General features: G+C 40.9%; 2 protein-coding genes across 7 annotated transcripts in view; both read right to left on the bottom strand.

Annotated features, from left to right (window-relative positions):
• The window catches only part of atg7 (ATG7 autophagy related 7 homolog (S. cerevisiae)), a 52,954-nt gene extending 47,204 nt beyond the window's left edge, over positions 1–5,750 (bottom strand). The window contains exons 1-10 of one of the 4 annotated variants that reach the window (XM_042088995.1): positions 5,032–5,750; positions 4,879–4,915; positions 3,918–4,120; positions 3,496–3,550; positions 2,831–2,948; positions 1,913–1,990; positions 1,709–1,825; positions 1,423–1,569; positions 1,196–1,284; positions 360–481 (exon numbers count right to left, since the gene is read on the bottom strand). In XM_042088995.1, coding sequence (XP_041944929.1) covers positions 360–481; positions 1,196–1,284; positions 1,423–1,569; positions 1,709–1,825; positions 1,913–1,990; positions 2,831–2,948; positions 3,496–3,550; positions 3,918–4,083 — 892 coding nt within the window. In that variant the 5' untranslated portion in view covers positions 4,084–4,120; positions 4,879–4,915; positions 5,032–5,750. Of the gene's footprint in view, positions 1–359; positions 482–1,195; positions 1,285–1,422; positions 1,570–1,708; positions 1,826–1,912; positions 1,991–2,830; positions 2,949–3,495; positions 3,551–3,917; positions 4,121–4,482; positions 4,507–4,638; positions 4,662–4,878 lie in introns of those variants that run through there. The other 3 variants (XM_042088996.1, XM_042088994.1, XM_042088997.1) reach the window with 3 other exon arrangements.
• Positions 5,751–7,107: 1,357 nt separating this feature from the next.
• hrh1 (histamine receptor H1) lies at positions 7,108–17,741 on the bottom strand. Of its 3 annotated transcripts, XM_042089003.1 has the most exons (4): positions 17,534–17,741; positions 14,873–14,998; positions 14,251–14,292; positions 7,108–9,175 (listed from the first exon to the last, which is right to left on the bottom strand). In XM_042089003.1, coding segments are annotated over exons 2-4 (1,647 nt in total). In that variant the 5' UTR covers positions 14,875–14,998; positions 17,534–17,741; the 3' UTR covers positions 7,108–7,572. The 3 variants fall into 3 exon arrangements, with proteins under 3 accessions (XP_041944937.1, XP_041944940.1, XP_041944939.1); XM_042089006.1 differs by lacking the exons at positions 14,251–14,292; positions 14,873–14,998; positions 17,534–17,741 and adding an exon at positions 11,412–11,500; XM_042089005.1 differs by lacking the exons at positions 14,251–14,292; positions 14,873–14,998; positions 17,534–17,741 and adding an exon at positions 11,031–11,291.
• Between the last annotated feature and the right edge of the window lie 449 nt (positions 17,742–18,190).

Below are 18,190 nucleotides of genomic sequence, written 5' to 3'. Positions count from 1 at the left end.
TAGATGTACTGAAAAACTGAAAGAGGAGATGGGAGAATTTCAGGAAAAACAAGAAAAAGCCTTGAACATCATACGAATAGCAACAAACCTATCAGCAAGCTAGTAGTAAGCTGTGTTCAAACACAAAATAGTCATCTATAGGTAGGATATAATTTTTTTCTTTTTATTTAAACTTACAGAACGACCTAGAATAGGTTCACCCCTGAGGGGTTAATCAAACCTGAACCAAAAAGCCTGCTCCGAGGACAACCACTAAATATTAACATTTAAATAGCTTTCATCCCATTCACTGTAAGATAAAAGGAAAGAGTTCCTTTTCTGACCCAGAGTGCAGGCTCAACCCTACTGGGGGAAATTACCTGTGCTAGCAGAAAGATCTTGCAGCTTGACCTGAAACATAATGCTGTGTTGCACTGAGCGGGTGCCTTGAAGTGTCCTATCCCTGAAGCACAATATCTCCACCACATCCAACTGGGCACCCCTAAAATACACACACACACACACACACGTGAGTGTATACAAATAAAGCAAACTTTGTAGATGTACTGTACACTACTATAATCACAAGTAAGCTTTTAACTATGCTAGCTCATCAGAAATACTGTTAATTGTTTAGAGACTATTTGAAATTCTAGTGGTTTTAAATGTTATACCAGTAATTCAATTCCTCATATGACCTTTTAAAAGCTACTGGTAATATATAATTTCTCCTGTTTGACCAAATGTCGATCAATGAAGTGAATTTTTATTTGGCCTTGGGCTAATAAAGCAATTTGGCACGATAGGATGCAGCTGCATAATGACTACATAATAAAGTCTTCACAATGTCTACAGTTTGGCAAGAGAGTGTACCTTTATTACTCTCCTATCTAGCCTATGATACACAGGCATATTAACAACTGTATTCTTGTACAACAAGTAATCTGGCCAAATAAAAAGTATTGTAGTTTCTTCTAATATCAGGCTGAGTAGGTGTTTGCTTGTTCTCTAAATACATAATCTAATAATCGGTCATCAATTCAGCATCTGAGACTAAAACAATTCCATAAACTTCATAATCTTCACTTATTTAATTTACAAAGCTATAATAAATGCCATTTTAGTAAATACAATGAAGGACCAATTGGAATGGGCTTAAATGTTGTCTTTGTAGAGCAACGTCTGTTCTAATGGTACAGGAGCTCTGAATATCTACCATTTGTTTGCGATGAGAATGAGTAGATTTCGGAGTGGCCAGCCAGGGTGCTGGGTGAGTGAGCAGGGGTCATAGACTCCAACAGTGACCTAAGAAAACAGGCACAGGACATGAGTCTGACACTGACTTAGACATGTGAGCAGGAAGTGTCCTTGCTGCACTGACTTAATAAACAGACTTGTTCTCATTAATGCCACTGTGTTGTGTTGTGTTGTGTTGTTCTGTACCATCTTAAGGTCTGTAAAGAAAGCCTCCCACTGATGTAATGGAGCCACCCTCACATCCTCCTCAGTGTATTTGATAAGGAAGTAGGGGACAGCTGTGGTGTTGTTTGTAATGCAGAGACTGTCATAGGCTCCTTGGAGGGCAGATATCTGTGAGGTCACAGACCGAGAGAGAGTTAGAGCAATACTCCTTCATGCAGACTAAAACTACCAATAGTCATTCCAGTCATTTATAGAGTAAGCAAAATATTAAATATTGTCGGGTAAATTAAAAACAGCTCATACATACCTGCTTGGGAGAGAACTTGTCGTTTAGAGACACAGGCTCTTGGATCATTGATATGCCTTCAGAGAAACAAAGCACTGGGAAGCAGAACCAATAATAGAAGTGATACTTCTTCAAATCCTGAAACAGATTAAATAACATGTTAAGTATCAAAACAATACAACGATTACACCAGCAGGAACTAAAAAACAACAACACTGTACTCACAGCAAATGTCAACAAAATAAATTTGTTGAGGATTGAGGGATTTTCTAGAGCAGCATTGGACTGGATTGCCTCCCATATCTGTGGTGAGAAAATAAAGTCAAAAGCCACACACAGCACTAGAGCTTTCAGCATCCCTTCAGCATCCCTTCAGCATCCTCTCTTCAATTGAATCAGCTGTTACTGATGGGATACTCTTTTATGGTTATGGTTAAGGTTCAAAGCGACAGAATATCAACATTACAATAGCTAAAATTAACAGTAAACTGTTTTTTTTTTAAGTAAGCCTACATTACAATAACAATAATATCAATACAATATCAATCAGGTAAATAAATAAACAAAAATATACAAAGCTCTAAAACTCTAAACATTAATGAATTACGTGTAAGCTGAACAGATAAGTCTTTAGACCCTTCTTGAAAGGCCCAAAGCTATCGCAGGAACACAGAACACTAGGAAACACCAAGCTGCTAAGTGGACAGATGAAAGTGTGGCTACTGTTGTACGTTGATTCGGGCAAAAGCATCTGCAGCAAGTCACAGCTACATTAATGAGCTCTAGAATGCACATATCCTACACCCTGGTGAAAGATGTCATCGTTGTCGACCATACTCTGATCTGATTAAAGCAGATATTGTATCACAATCCAAGCGCCAGGCATATATATATATATATATATATATATATATATATATATATATATATATATATTAATCACACTGGACTTCTAGAATATTTGGTGAGACCAATGGCCGAGACCAAGACAAGTCAAAGTCCAAACACAAGCGAGTCCAAGACAAGTCTGAGACCATTAAAAAAACATCTTGAGACTGGACTGGAGTACTACATCCCTGCAGTATGTTCACAACATGAACACTGCATCAGAAGAGAATGGCTTCTGAATGTTCCTATCTTTACCTCAGATGCCTCATTATCCAAGAGAGCTTTCTTGTCAATGGATCTGAATGCCTCTAATGTGTTAGTGTTGTAGAGTATGCCTGTGGCTGGACAGCAGCGTGCCGGAGTGGGACCATCACTGAGCAAAAACAGAAAGCAGAGTCCTATGGGTTCAAATCTAAGACACAGGTGATAAGACACACTCTATAGAAGTAAAGCTATCAAATCAGATCAGACAACTAAAATGAATAGCAGAAGCATATTTGTTGCCTAAACTTCTGTTTCTCAACTGGGGGTTTGCAATCCAAATGCTATTTCATGTGTGACTTACTGTGCTCTGAACGCAAGGATAAACGTATGATTATGTTTATATTGTTATGTTTATTGTGTAGAGTTACACTTTCAAGGCTGGACAAGTTTTTAAAATCAGTAGGAAACTGAAACCTGAAACTTCCCTTTTATGCACGTGGTTTGCAATGCCAACCATTAACTTGGACAACATGGCAAAAAATTTGGTAATCAACAGCCAACATTAGGAAATTGTCAAAAAAATAACATTATAAATAACTTTTTAATCTCTACAATTTCAAGACTTTATAAAAGAACAGAAAGACTTAAAAAGTAAAAAAGTTTAAAAAAAAAATATGAATGAATGTCATATATTCTAAGGCCATGATTACACTTACACTTCAAATGCACTGAACTCCAGAGTCAAGCGTGTAGGGAGGCCAACTGGATCCCCTGTGCATTACAACACAAATACACAAACAGAAATTAACCTGTCCTCTATCTCTTAGTGAAATATAATCTCATAGCTCTATACCTGTTATACTTTCCACATAGGAATATATTTACAGGCAGTCATTTAGTGACGTAAACAGCCAGGACAGAACAGGCCAGATATTTTACTGAGGCCAATGAATTGAGAAACTCAAACAATTAAAGGGGTGTGTTACCAGTGTACCTTAGACAAACAAACTGTGTTGCACTGTGAACACTTCCACATATGGTTGAACAAAGTAAAAGAACACAAAATACAAACCCAATAACAAATACCACTACTACATACTACATAAACACTTAAGTATAAAAACTGTTCATATGTTACCATTGTAGTAGTATCCTTTGATGCTTTTAGGACTTTCATCAAGGCGATAGTCATTGAGTTTTTTCTGTGTCAACTGATGCCAGAATCCAGCCTCCAAAGCGCTGCAGAACGGGGCAAACTGCAGCTTTTGAGTACCTGGGCCCTTAACAGTGGAGCCATCAGCCATTCTGAAGCCAAGGTCTATCTCACTGTTCAGTAAGATGCTAGACAAATACAGAAGGTAAGGTTTTTGACAACTGTTGCAGAACCTGAGCAAATGATGTCTATTCCCCTGAATGCTGAGTTTATGCAAGTTTATGCAATTCTGGTCAGAGTGACAGCACAGTGCTGGCAGAGGGAGAGAGACTAAATTGAAATTATAATTAGATGGTCGTTCCAGAGTGTATTTTCTGAGAGTTGCAATTGTACAGCAAAATGACACGATGTGATAACAAAAGCCTTTTCTACTCAGAAATCTATTTAAAACCCTGCCCATTGAAGTCAGTTGTGATTCTATGGTAAATGCACTAGTTAGGCAAGTCATTTCCAATTGTCACTTAAGTCAGTTGCATCTAGAGGAACTTACCGTAACAATACAAAACTCAGATCGACAATAAAAAAAATCAATGAATTTTGTGCACTGATTAATTACTGGGTGGCACACGAAAGTCATGTGATCGTACTTTGCATAGGCTACATATGAGAGGAGTGTGAGCGCCTAATATCAGTTAGTGAGCTGTACCTCTTCATGTGACAGACTCGGTTTCATGTGACAAGGCTAATGAATCAGTAGCCTCTTTGGCCATATAATAATCCTGAATTAAAGAGCTACGGGAAGAAAATACTATCCAAATAATAACGGTGCTTTGCAGTTGGCCAACACGTAAAATCGACAGTTATTCCACGGTGTAAATGTTTAACAGTATGAGTCAGACATTTAATCCTGAAAAACACAGACAGTATCATCAACAACCTCACTCACCAAAACGTTGACTTCCTTGTTCAAAACACGTGATCCGCTGCGAGCAATGACGTCACACAAAAATACATCCTGAAATTAGCAAATAGCTAGCTAGCTAACTGGCAATGTAAACATGCAGCTTTTAAAGAAAGCAGAGACGTTTAGTTGCTTTATTTTAGTCTTTTGACTGTCGTGTCAGTTCCTTGGTGGGTAAGGACGATGCATAGAGTGAACCAAGTTACATTAACTGTGGGGCTATGACAACAAAGTTTGCGAACTAGCTAAGTGCATTAATTCATTCTACAGGCTAACGTTAGTTGCGCAACATTTGTCTTAAGTTCTGATCAGATGACATTTTATCCCATACTAAAATCGAAATAAAGACATTACACTAGTGCCTGTACACCAGTGTGTGCTGAAATATTGGCCTTATCTCGTTTACTGGATCGCATGCATGCTAAGCTTGCTCCAAAGTTCGTTACGGTGCCAACAACATAGAATAAAACACAAAAAACCAAAATACTATCAAGAAAACACAAACGGCAAGGCAAGAAAAAACAGACAAATATCGATAAGTTCCGTTTCTTTTCATCTCTAGAGTTTGCCCTGTGGCTACGAGTAGATAGGCAGTTTAATAGCTAAGCACTTAAATTACAACTAAAGGAATGTGTGCGAAAATCTGCTCATTGAAGGTGCGTTTAGCTCACGAGACTGCAGCAATTCAAAGTTCCACTAATGAGTTCTAGAATGCACATATCCTACACCCTGGTGAAAGACGTCGTTGTTGTCGACCATGCTCTGATCTGAATATTTAAAGCAGATATTTAGTCCACTGTATCATTCTGACAGTCGAGTGTAACAGTAGTCTAGACTAGAAAACAAGGACTAGACCTATAGGTAAGGCCTACAAAGAAACAAGGATAGGCCTTGACGTCACAAATTCTTTTTTCACCTGTTCATGAAATGTAGGAAATTTGAAGGGATGGGCATACCTGTAGGAAATATTGCTCGATCTTTTTAGCATAGCAGCAAAATAATCACCTGTATCTTGCTTTAAATAGAATTAAGGCCTAGCATTTCAGCAGCCCATGGTCATTAATATTAAGAGTGGCTTGTTTCTAAGCAAAAGTTGGTCTCCCAAATTAACCATAACCTAATGCATGAAATTAACCACAATGCATGACTGTCATTGAGACAAATAAGAATATTGATCAGAGCTTGCTTAATTAACCTCTCACCTGTCAAAAAGGGCACTTAAAAAGTCACGTGTGACAACATATGATTTCAAATCCTTCTAGGTTTCATGTAGGCCTGTCTTGGTGTCATGGAAGACCAGGGAGGCTAAACGCAAGTAAACACTTTCATCCACCTCTGAAATTTCAGAAATAGTTTATCCACCTCTTATTAGAGTTTATCCACCTCTCAAGAGTTTATTCACCAATTGCAATTTTTAACATTCAAAAATGACACTGTATTATCCACATTCACAATATGTACACTCATCAACACTCTAGGAACCATTTAATACCACTGGTATGATTATAAACATTGGACAATAACCTTCGCCATCATCAAACATGTTCTGAATGCTTTTTAAATAAATCTGATATGGCATGGTGCAGTCCACCTCACCGAGATCACAGAATTCATAGTTTACCCACCTCTTATTTTACCACACCCCTGTGGAAGACCACTGTGTGTAGGTCTGCTCTGCAATCTAGGCCATTAGTTTTGTGAAGCCTTCATGCAGAACTGCAGTGCTCTCTAGACTGGTCACACATATTCAACTAAAAATATGGACCTTTTGGGCAATAAACCCGAGGACATGTTTCTGCACTGACCTATCAGGTGCACAACCAATAAAATGGTTTCTTTGGTTATCTTTCCAAAAACATCTCAAATAGCCATCAAATAGCTCAACATGTACCTGTACCATTGCAGTTCCAGAGACTTGTTGTCTAATCTCAAGAAATGAAATCATATACTTAATGACCTTAGGAGGAATTCTATTCAATACTACAACATAATGTTGTCCTCTAAAATACCTGGCACAGTATGTCTTACCTCAAGGAAATACCAGAATAACACATTTATTCCTATTTCCAGTTCATACATTATTCTCAGATACATTATAAACAGATAAACTAGATAAAGTATGTCTGTAGCAAAAAATGAATGTATACTGAGGTTCATGTGACCTTTTTTCAAAACCTTCTTTACTTTTTTTAAACATCACAAAAACACAACTGATCTTACTGACTTATTTAATGTTGTAAATTGTAGTAACTCATAATAAGCAGCATTATGCAATCTCTGCTCCACCATGTTGGTCAAGCAGTTGGCACATTTCTGTCATTAAAATGTATTTAACTCTCAACTTATAAGCAAAGGTAGGTATACATTTCAGATATTTCATATAAAGTTTCCACCCGATACAGATTATGAATAACCGTGAAAAGACTTAAACAGAAATTCACCAACATTCAAGGTCTTTTCTTGGGGGGAGTAGGTTATATTCCTTGGCAGTGGCCAATTATTATGTTATTATGTTTAATTCACTTGGCCAGATATAGTATTTTTTCTCAGTATGCTTTGTGGAATGACAAATGGGTATTTTTGTTTACTGAGTCAGGACTGAGTCAATACACACAGTGTATGAGCTACACTCTCTTCTACATGTGCATGTGATGCCATGGATTTTGCCAAGGCCAAATGTTATGTGCCAATATGAAATATTCGTTTGAACACCCTTTTGAAATTCTCATTACACATGGGATATATGAAGGGGTTCAGTGTGGAGTTGATATATCCAAGCCAAATAGTGAACATGTGTAGGTCGTGATGGACACAAGTTGTGCAAAAAGCCATCACCATGAAGGTTATGAAGTATGGTATCCAACAAACCATGAATCCAGTGATGATGAAGCCCAGTTGTTGTGCTGCTTTACGTTCCTTGTGAATGCGCATATTCTGGACACACTGCCTGGACTGATCACGAAACTTCTGCCAGGTATGTTTAAGAGCAACTGCTTTTGATGTGTCTAGTTTTTGGCTTGAATCTTCTGACAACGATCCCCTAAATGGTTGTGAAAGGTTGTTACAACTCACTGCATGAGCTAATTGGTGTACTTTGGATGTTAGCTCACAAACACCAGTCTCAGAGTTTTCTACCATAACATTGCAATTGTTAACTGACACAATATGTTTTGGATCATCCTCATCCTCAGCTGACTGCAGAAAAGTCATTGGTAGCACTGACCCCTTCGATGGGCTCTCACTCCCTAAATCTTCATCTCCAATTGAGCAAAAACTGTTCTGAGTGTCTCTCACACTTTTTTTCTTGCTTTTACCAGAGACATGGAAAAATGAACCATTTTTGTGGAGGGACTTCCTCACAGTCTGATGTTTTTTTATTCCCCCCTCATTCGTGTCCCTGGATTCAAACTGCTTCTCTAGGCTGTACTGATCTAACAAGCCCTGGGTGTGCACCATAAGGCTGCCCCTGTGAGTGACTTTATTAACTTCTTTGTGTCCACTTCCATTGTTCGCAGAAGAATCCTGTGAACTGAAAATACTCTCCCACTGCCGATAGTGTTCTCGTACAGCAACAAATATTCTGGAGTAGAACCACAGCATCAGCACAGACGGGACATAGAAATTCAAGGTGGCTGTCAGAACCTTGAACCACGTAACAAAACGGAAATCTGTGTCACACTTTTTCTCAGTCTCAGGTTTTCGATCGACATAAGTAAATGATCTCCACCCAAGAATGGGTATGACCCACATCAGGGAAAGAAGCCATGCCCCAGAGATCATGAGGGTCGCTCTGCCCCTCGTTCGATACCTGAGGTAGCGAAGTGGATGCCGCACTGAGCGGTACCGGTCCAGGCACAGGATAAACAGGCTGAAGATCGAGGCCGTGCTCGCCACATAGTCCATGACCAGCCAGAATTGGCACACAGCTCGGCCCAGCTTCCACTCATCGTCCAGCAGGTAGGCCAGGTTCAGGGGCATCACTGTAGCGCCAACAATAAGATCTGCCACAGAGAGGCTGACAATATAGAGGTTACCCACGGTGTGCAGCATCCGCTCCCTCCTTACAGCATAGAGGACCAGGATGTTCATGAACACAGTCAGGACTGCCACACTGCCCAAGAGCACGCCCAGAAATCCACTGTGTAGCTGATGCTGGAGAGACACTGACGCATTAGCCTGAGTGCAGTCTGTTTCCGAGAGCTCTGGCCATGTGCCATTATGTTCACAGTCTACATTATGTACAGGCTCCATGGGGGTTATCCAAGTTGATGTCACATAGTGGCTGAAAAAAAAGTATAACCACATCAGGAAGATTCAGTACCATTGCAGGTCAAACACTTATCGTGACATAATGAATGGTTTAATTGTTTAATGGTTTTATTGTTCTAACACATTGCAAATGGAAATGCACATATATGCCAAACCACACAATGATGAACATATCAAGTGTTTGCTTCCAAAACGCTATATCTCCGTTTTTAAAAGCATTAAAAAGTCATGTTATTTAGTTGTGTATTTCAGATATCAATCAAATTGAAGTTGTGTTGTTTTGATTGAGTAAAGATAAATCAAATAGCAATACCCAATTACATTACTACCGAAATTACTTGTAAAACAAAATGTAAAACAAATATATATGAAAATTCATTAAAATGGTGGACATAGCATTTTGGAACCAAACTCTTCATATCCTTACAAGTTAATTAAATGTTTAAAAGTGTAATTACCCTAAACATAGCTTAATATTATTTAGTCTGTAGAGAGACTGAAACAAATATATTTCTTGCAATCACGGGTATAAATGGTAGCTGCCTGTGGAAGCATGTTTACCAAACAATGCTGAGCCATCCATGAACAATACATAAATCGTGTTTGTTGCCATGAAAATATTTACACAAGAACTGGGTCATTGATATTAAATTAATATTATCTGTCCTTAAGGTGATGTTACAAAAACACAATCACTTTTATGGCAGTTTACAAAAATGTAGATTAAAGTTAGGAAATTGCTGAAATATCTGACTGTCAATACATTGTTTCAGATATACAGGCTTTTTAAGTGTTCTAAAGAGGGCTCTGGGAAACATCCAATTTACTTAACAATGTATCCTTGTGAACCCTTCTATTCATCACCCTTCACAGCACTAAGCCCATCATTGCTTTCCGTTGTCAGTGTTCTTGCTGGTGAACAGATTTTTGTGCTGTGAAACACATGGGAGTCTGATCAAAGAATTGGCCTAGACTTTATGTAACCTACTGCATATTAAAGTAGACAGTTCATAGGCTATAGTTCACTAATGGGAAACGAATCCATCCATATTTTCACACTAAACATTGAGACATTTTGTCTTTTCTTTTACTTTGAAAAACACACAGGCCATGTTTTTGACATATTAATATTCTAACATGAAGGATTACATCCTTTCTTCAAGGTTATTTGTTATTTATTTGTGTTAGTCATATAATTTACGCATTTCTGTTAGGCTATTAAATAGTCACGTGAAAGAAAAATAGTGTATGACAGCGTTATTTTTTTTTTAAAGTACCACCTGTATGTGTTCATTGTGTTGATCTACACGGGCAGGCTTGTATATTGGTCTGATGTACACATGGCAGCCCCAAGAGATCCGGTTATACCGTGCGTCCGCGCCTGATTGTTTCCAAAGTCCACAGCATTCTGACAAGCTCTTTCCTCATCAAAATGAGTGATATGCGTTTTGGCGAATGTCTATGTTCTTTCCTTTATGTGTTGTAAACTACAATACTCCTGTGACTACACGTGTCCTATTGGACTGCCTAATGCTCTTCAAACCACCTGTAGAATTGCCGACCTGTCATCAGAATTGTCAGAGCCGTCCTTCGAACTATATCTATATTGAATGTTTTAATCTCCATCTCTGGCCACTGGAAAAAGTTGAAAGAAAGCGTCTTGTTTTCGGTTAGTAAATTAGTCTATATCATCTGGAAGATTAAAAACAGATATAGCCTAATCCCATAAATCGACGTGAATATGTAGCTATGCACTTTTTATACAACTCTCATGAAGTCAACCTCCACCGTAAGTTTTCAATGATCAGCTGAATCTAAGCAAACAAGCGTAATTAAGTTAACGAAGAGGAAGTGACAGCCAAACTTACCGTACGAATCTATTTCAGTAGGCTACACAGAAGATGCGGTCGTCTGCAAATCTCTTGCCTCGAGAGGGCTGATAGTCTGAAAGGTAGGCTCCCAGTACTGCAAGCCCACACCCACTGAAAGTGTTCCTTACCGATATTCTTAAAATTAGGCGACTGCGTTGCATGGTTTGGTACCAACCAATATATAGGCTATATTGCGCTTTGTAAGTAACAACAATACATAGGCTACAAACGTTTTGAAATTAGCCCACTTAAGCTGACCCCACCAAAAAAGCGATCCATAAATTCAGTGGATGCCACATGTAGGAATATATTGAACATTACAGTACAAAGTGCATGTTTTATGGCCTCTTTCCATGCAGTCAGTCTGTTTTTCCTTACTTGAGTTGGATGTGAAGATTGCTCTGCACATAGTGTGTGGTGATATCTGTATTCCACGTCTTACCACAAGGTGTCAGTACCGGTTCTATTAATGAGTGATTACTGTTATTACAGATTAAATTTAGCATGGAGATCATACAAACAAATTGCTGAATACAGTTCATTTTATTGAAATGAAGAACAAAACATGGTACCAGGAGTGAAAGACGTAAAGTGAGTGAGTTTCGGTTTCGGGAAGACGGTCGCCATCGCCAAGAAATTCGACAATGGAGTTGATGAAACCACGGGGACACCTGAAGTTGACCGGGAATGTCGACAACAATTGGCGCACTTTTCAGCAGCAGTTTCGGCTATACATCGAGGCAACGGGGCTGGACAACAAACCGGACTCAAGAAAGGTAGCTTTACTGCTAACTGTAGCTGGGCCACAAGCCATTGAAGTGTACAATACCTTCGTATATGAGGAGGGAGAAGACCGATCAAAGTTTGACACTGATAGCCAAGTTCAAAGCTCATTGCTCTCCTAATAGTCTAGTTGACAGAAAGGTGAACCCGGAAATGTTGAGTACACCAAAGTTTTATGATAGAAATATATAGTATGGGTTCCCAGCATGCAGAAACTGCCGGATGCTAATTTGCATATGTTGGGCAATTTGTGTAATTACGCTAATTAGCATACATTAGCATAATATTGATCATATTATAGGAGCTGCTTGGCCAAAATGGACAATGTTAGTATGTTTTTAGGGGTTACTGGAGATGCTGAGTCAAATCACTATTTAAACATGGTTTGGTCAAGTTATTTTTTTCAAGTTATTTCTGAATTCCACAATAATTTTGGAAATAGCTATTCACTGGCCCTCTGCTGTGACTCACAATTGAGTAACAAAGGGAAGAACTAGTCTCTACTACTCCTCCTGTTCTCATCCGTTGTCCTGTCGCCATCTTCTCCAGACTCTTCATCCCTGTCCTTCTGCTCTTTTAGCTGTGTATATATATATATTGCAACATGTAACATCACTGCCTTTGCAGAAACAATAATTAGTACAGGCCAGGCTGCACTGCTGAACTAACCAGATACATGTATACACAGTTTTAACCCAGCTTTGCAGTTACAGCTGATAACATCTAACAAGTCAGGAGGAGCAACAGGACTTGAATCGAGGGTGGGCGAGTTCCTCTCCTTTCTTCATACCTGTCTTCTTACTCCATCCAAATGCGGTGATATCCACAGCCAGTGGATCAGGGCGGTCTGCTGCTTTCCAAAGCAGCACCTGTAGATGGGCACGTTTTCCATGGAGGAGTAAGTTGTGTTCTGAAGGAGACAGTGTCTTCAGTGCTAGGGGAGCCGGGAGTGGGAGGCCTCAACGCCAGGGATGGATTACTGCACGGGCCTACCGGGCCCAGGGTCAGGGGGCCCTGAAGCCCAAGCCTTTGCATGAAATCATTGCCTCAATATCAACACATCAGGATGTATAGTGTATGAATCTGATTGAATTTAGTCCATCCCCAAAATGCACCAGTATACAGGAAATCACATCAAACAAATTAAAACATTTCTGAGGAAGGACCCCCAAACCCCCCTTCCACATGCGACAATTAGTGGGGGGCCGTTAATACATCTGGGCCCAGGGGCCCGAAAGTTCATAATCCGTCCATGCTCACCGCTAGGTGGAGGCCCAAGCAAAAGGATCCGAAGAGAGCCCTTGTAAGGGGTACTAAGAAGCTTACAGAGGCCTTCAGTAGAAGCCGCGGGAGGAGACCAGCCGTCGCCTGGGCCTGGCTACGGGAGGAGTGCTAGCCTGAAGAGGATCTCAATGCAGTGGACACGGCGGAGAAGAGCTTCACGCGACCGAGAGAGGGCCTTGGAAGATGAGGTGGTGACGCCGTCCTGGGCGCTGACTTCACCGTGAGAAGACCTTGAGCCCCTGGCCCCGCCAGGCAGCTTTAGGTTGGAGTTGGCGGGGGCCCTATCTGCGGAGCAGAGCAGAGGTGGAGCGGCAAGGAGGTGGTGCCTTGAGGATGAACGGTTGGCGGAGCCGTTTGAGGCACGACGGTTGGGCAGCTCCGGCGGAAGGGCCCTCTGAAAAACGGAACTCTAAGCCTTTGGGTGCGTGTGGGAGGCACCATGCTGTGCGGGCGCCTGTTCTTGTTGGCCTGTTCGCCGGCGCTCTTTAGAAAAATAAGGGGGAAAAAAGTTTGTTGTGTGAAATCCAATGGCACGAGCCAGAGAGAAGGTCTAGGCCTTGGCGCAACCGTGGCGGAGTGGAGCGGCCGGGAACAGCGGAGGACTGCAGCGTGGTCCGGCTACAATGGAGCTGGAGTCTGCTGCTCGACTGGCGAGACGACGGAGCAGAGCGTTGGAGGTGCGGTGCCAGTTATGGTGTTCAGTGGTGGGGAGTCTGTGCCAGTGGAGGCTACGCCCCGCCAGGTGTTGGAGGAACGTCGTGGTGGTACACACTGCGAAAGTGCGACCTGAGGGCGTTCTCTGAAGGGAGCTGGGGACGAGCGGCGTCAGGCCAGGTGACTGCCAGCACTACCCGCATTGGGCTGCTGGTGGTTGTGGTTCCCCTGGGTGATTAGGGCTCTTGCGGTGTGTGCACCCCACCTGCTGTGTGGCAGTGCCAGAGACTTTGCTGGACTGGATGTCCCGAGGACGGCAATGGCTTGTTGGGGGAGCTGTGTAACGTCAGCGTGCTGGACTGTGCTTGAGATTCCCACAATGTTTCGCGTTGGGGATTCTGGGAGAACTTTGGGGTTGTTATTATGTGTGCTTGTGCCTGTATGGTGCAGCTGCGTCCAACCCTATGTGTGTAAGGTGCCAGTGTTCTTGACTTACCTAGCGTGTGCTATGTTCTGTGCCGATGTCCCTGCTCCCGACCTTTAATAAAGCTTTTGATTAGACAATGCTGTCTCATCAATCATTACACTATTAAAAAGGATATAAAATAATACAGATATATTATATTGTAATCCTCTGGTGTTCTAAGGCAGGCTATTGAAATGTCTAGCCCAACCCCTCCAAAAAAAATCGAAGTTCGTATCAAACCGTGGGTCAAAAATCGCGATACGAATCGAATTGTTAGGTTGGTGTATCGTTACAGCCCTACTGTATATCGCTACAGCCCTATCCTCCAAAAATCTGTCTAAATTGGACCAAAAAACTATTAACTAAAACTAAAAACTATTAATGAGAGTAAAAACGTGACCAAACCAAGTTAAAATAGTGATTTTGAATCTTGAAAATGTCAGATATGGACTCAGCATCTCCAGTAACCCCTAAAAACATACTAACATTGACCATTTTGGCCAAGCAGCTCTTATAATATGATCAATATAGGCGATTATGCTAATTAGCCCAATTACAAATTGCCCAACATATGCAAATTAGCATCCGGCAGTTTCTACATGCTGGGAACCCATACTATATATTTCCATCATAAAACTTTGGTGTACTCAACATTTCCGGGTCCACAATGGGGCTCTATGGGCTGTCCACCAGACTATAAGAAAAACGAGACATACGAGATGTATTCCGTTCGAGGCTACAGCAGCCAGGAGAAAATTTTGACAACTTCGTCACAGACCTGAAAATAAAAGCACAGTCATGTGATTTCGGCACTTAGGAAAAACTCAGGTTAGGGAAAGACTGCTAAGGGTGAATGAACTAAAGCTATGCGAAACAGTGAAGATTGGCCAAGCTAGCGAGCTTAGCAAAAAGCATGTATGACGTTCAGTGAAGCAGCACCTAGCAATAAAATCTGAGAGAAACGGCAGACGTTGGCGCCATATCCAAGCACCACAATACACGTCAAGGAAATTATAGTGGACAGAAAAGAGAAACAGAGAGGAAAATCGGTGAATGTCGTGAAAGATACGGAATTAGGTGACACATTCTTTATTTCCATGGTGAACTGTGAAGATGAACCAAAAGCACAGATAAACGCTGTTAATTCAGACAAATGGATAGCACCACTGCAAATTAATGGGACTATAATTACACTGAAGCTAGATACAGGTGCAAAAGCAAACTTGATCAGCGTGTCAGATGTGAAGGCCAGGGCTCTACACTAACATTTTTTTTCAGGAGCACTTGTGCGCCCAAGTTAAAAAATGTAGGAGCACAGACAAAAATTTGGGCGCATGCATGCCAGTGCACCAATTGCGAATATTAAGAATGACTGACAACATTTAGGCTACAAGAAACAGGATTTTAAAGATCAGTGCCTACTTTATTTTCAGTCTGTTCTATTTTCCTACATTTTGTTAATGTAAAATAATATAATACATTGCCATATTTGCATTTAGCCTGTATATCAAGTATCCTGCCAAATGTAGGCAAATTTATTTATTTGTGAATCCATCTATAGCTAAACCAAATATGCCCATGACCTATCTGACTGCATACTGCCTAATACTACTACTAAAACAGTAAATTTTCTCTTCCACAAAACCCAACATAGGCTAATCAAGGATATATGTTTTATACTTTTAGTTTTTATTTGAAATATCTGCATTGATAGGGGCAGTAGGCAAACGTTAGGCCTACTTTCGTTTTGCACTTCAGCTTGAAGTCGGTGTAAACAAACAAGCATGCGTGGAAGCCTGGAGTTGTCAGTAGCGTTCTACCTTTGAATAAAATGGGAGTATTACGGGAGGCTACTTTTGTGCCGGTTCGCTACAGCTATATTGCATATTGCAGCCAATACATCAACTGGGCTAAAAGGCATGTTAGGTTACCTTTCCTTCTCTCACTGCATTCTCAGAATCTCATCCTGTTCCTCCTATATCCAATGAATTCGGTGGATAGAAGAACTAATTTCTTCCATCTTTGCATCTTGGCTGGCTAGTCTAACTTTCCGCTTTTTCTGCGCGCTCTTGGACTTGATAGAAGCGACTACTAGCGTGTCACAACGCGAAACTGCTAACGTTGGTGGGAGTTGTAGTTTTTATGCTGCATTCGCGACGTGATTCTATGGTTTGCACCAGTAATGTTTCTCGATGTTGCGGTGTATTTTGTAGACAAACATTGACCTAGTTAGAAGTCATTCGCACCAGTGCGCCTAAATATTTTTTTGCACTCGCACGGCATCATTTTTACTCGCATGTGTGAGTGAAATGGGCGCACTGTAGAGTAGGGCTGTCACTTTTGTGAAAAAATCCTGTTCGATTTTTGAGACATAAGTGTTCATTGAATCGATTGTAAAATCGATTTTTTATGTCTAAAGACGTTTCCATTTTCAACGCCAAATATAGGCCAATCCACAAACAACTGCAGGACCAACGTAAAGAGGGCGCTTGTAGACGCAAGCCAGCAATATTTCTGATTTATTGGTGTGAAGTTTCGTGCACAATGACAAACAGAAGTGCAACATTCTCGAAAACCAGTAAGCCGAGTGGACTGCCATTACATCAGTGACATGACTGCAGGCTTCAACCTAGCTGTGTCTGTGTTTACGATTAGAAATGTCAAACAAATTTCGCCTACGTAGAACTCGATTGCACAGTTTGCGTAGCCTACCGCTTTGTTCTTCTCCATAGTTTGATATACCAAAAATCCGAAGTACTTCCACATCGAACTCCTCAAGTTATTAGGGCCCATCACTCGTCTCTCTACATGTCGCACAGGTTGATCGCGTTGTCCTCCATTTTTTGGCAAAACACGAGCAGCATAGCAGCTGATTGAAACAGCTGTTCCCGGTGCGTAAAATTGGTGGTAATTTTCTTTTTAGCGTTCGCAATGCTTTCTGCACTTCGGAATTATTTTATATTTGGTTAAAATCGATTCCCTATTTTAGTTTTCGAAACTTGTGTTGTTTGGTCCAATCGATTGTGCAATCGATTTTCGAACGTAAAGTGACAGCGCTACTGTAGAGCCCTGAAGGCAATGAGAGAAAAACCAAAAATACAGAAGAAAACACTCGCACTGAAAGACTACAATGGACAGAGCATTGAGTGCTTAGGCACATGCAAGCTGAAAGTCACAGTCAAGGATAAAGTGCATCACCTGCTATTCTCAGTTGTTCCTGAAGAACTCGATTCACTGCTAGGGGACAAAGCTTGTGAAAGCCTGGAGCTCGTGAAAAGAGTGTATCGAATCAACACCAGCATGACTGACTCACCTGACTCTGCTGACGCGATCGTGCAGAACTTCTCCGACGTCTTCAGAGGTTTTGATATGCTGCCATTCAGGGCCGTTTCAAGGAATTTGGGGACCCCAAGCAAAATGGACATTGAGGCCCCCACCCACCCACCGCACGCAAAGCCTACAGGAACCACAGCATAGCTATACAGTTTAAATTCACCCACACTTTATATAAATAAAAAATGTTGACAGTGCAAATACGCTGTGCATTAGTTTTGAACATTTTGAACATTTGCAAAAACACCACCGTACCATAAAATCCAATGTCAGCTTCTTCCTCATGAATGGAGGATGAAGTTGATGGTGTACCTGGGAAAATAATTGAAAAAAAAAATCTGAGATTACCTGTGAAGTACGTTTGACCATTTCACTGTTAGCATTTTGGAAATGGTCATTAACAGCTCAGTGAGAGAAATTCACTCTACCTTCATCAGTGGAGGTATCCTTAGGAAGAGCCTGAGGGCTGAGAAATTTAAGCAAAGCACCTTGAGGGAGAAAGAAAAGATATGTTAGCATTTCCATATTTTGATATTTAGAAGGGATGCAGCTGCTTTCACAACTACCAATGCTTACTGTAAAAACATCCCAAGCTAATGTTATACATTGACCCAGGCCTACTTGTATCTTAACATAG

This window comes from Alosa sapidissima, chromosome 4, assembly GCF_018492685.1.
Source record: "Alosa sapidissima isolate fAloSap1 chromosome 4, fAloSap1.pri, whole genome shotgun sequence".
NCBI classification, from domain to species: domain Eukaryota; kingdom Metazoa; phylum Chordata; class Actinopteri; order Clupeiformes; family Clupeidae; genus Alosa; species Alosa sapidissima.
Note: the sequence above shows the minus strand (reverse complement) of the source record. Positions and strands in the feature narration are given on the sequence as shown.

Bases quoted from the DNA above. Each gene is read 5' to 3' on its own strand.
- hrh1 (XM_042089003.1), bottom strand. The intron at 9,176-14,250 runs GTAAGTCAAGAA...CTTTTTTTTCAG, and splicing joins CAGAACATAGCACACGCTAG to CCACTATGTGACATCAACTT.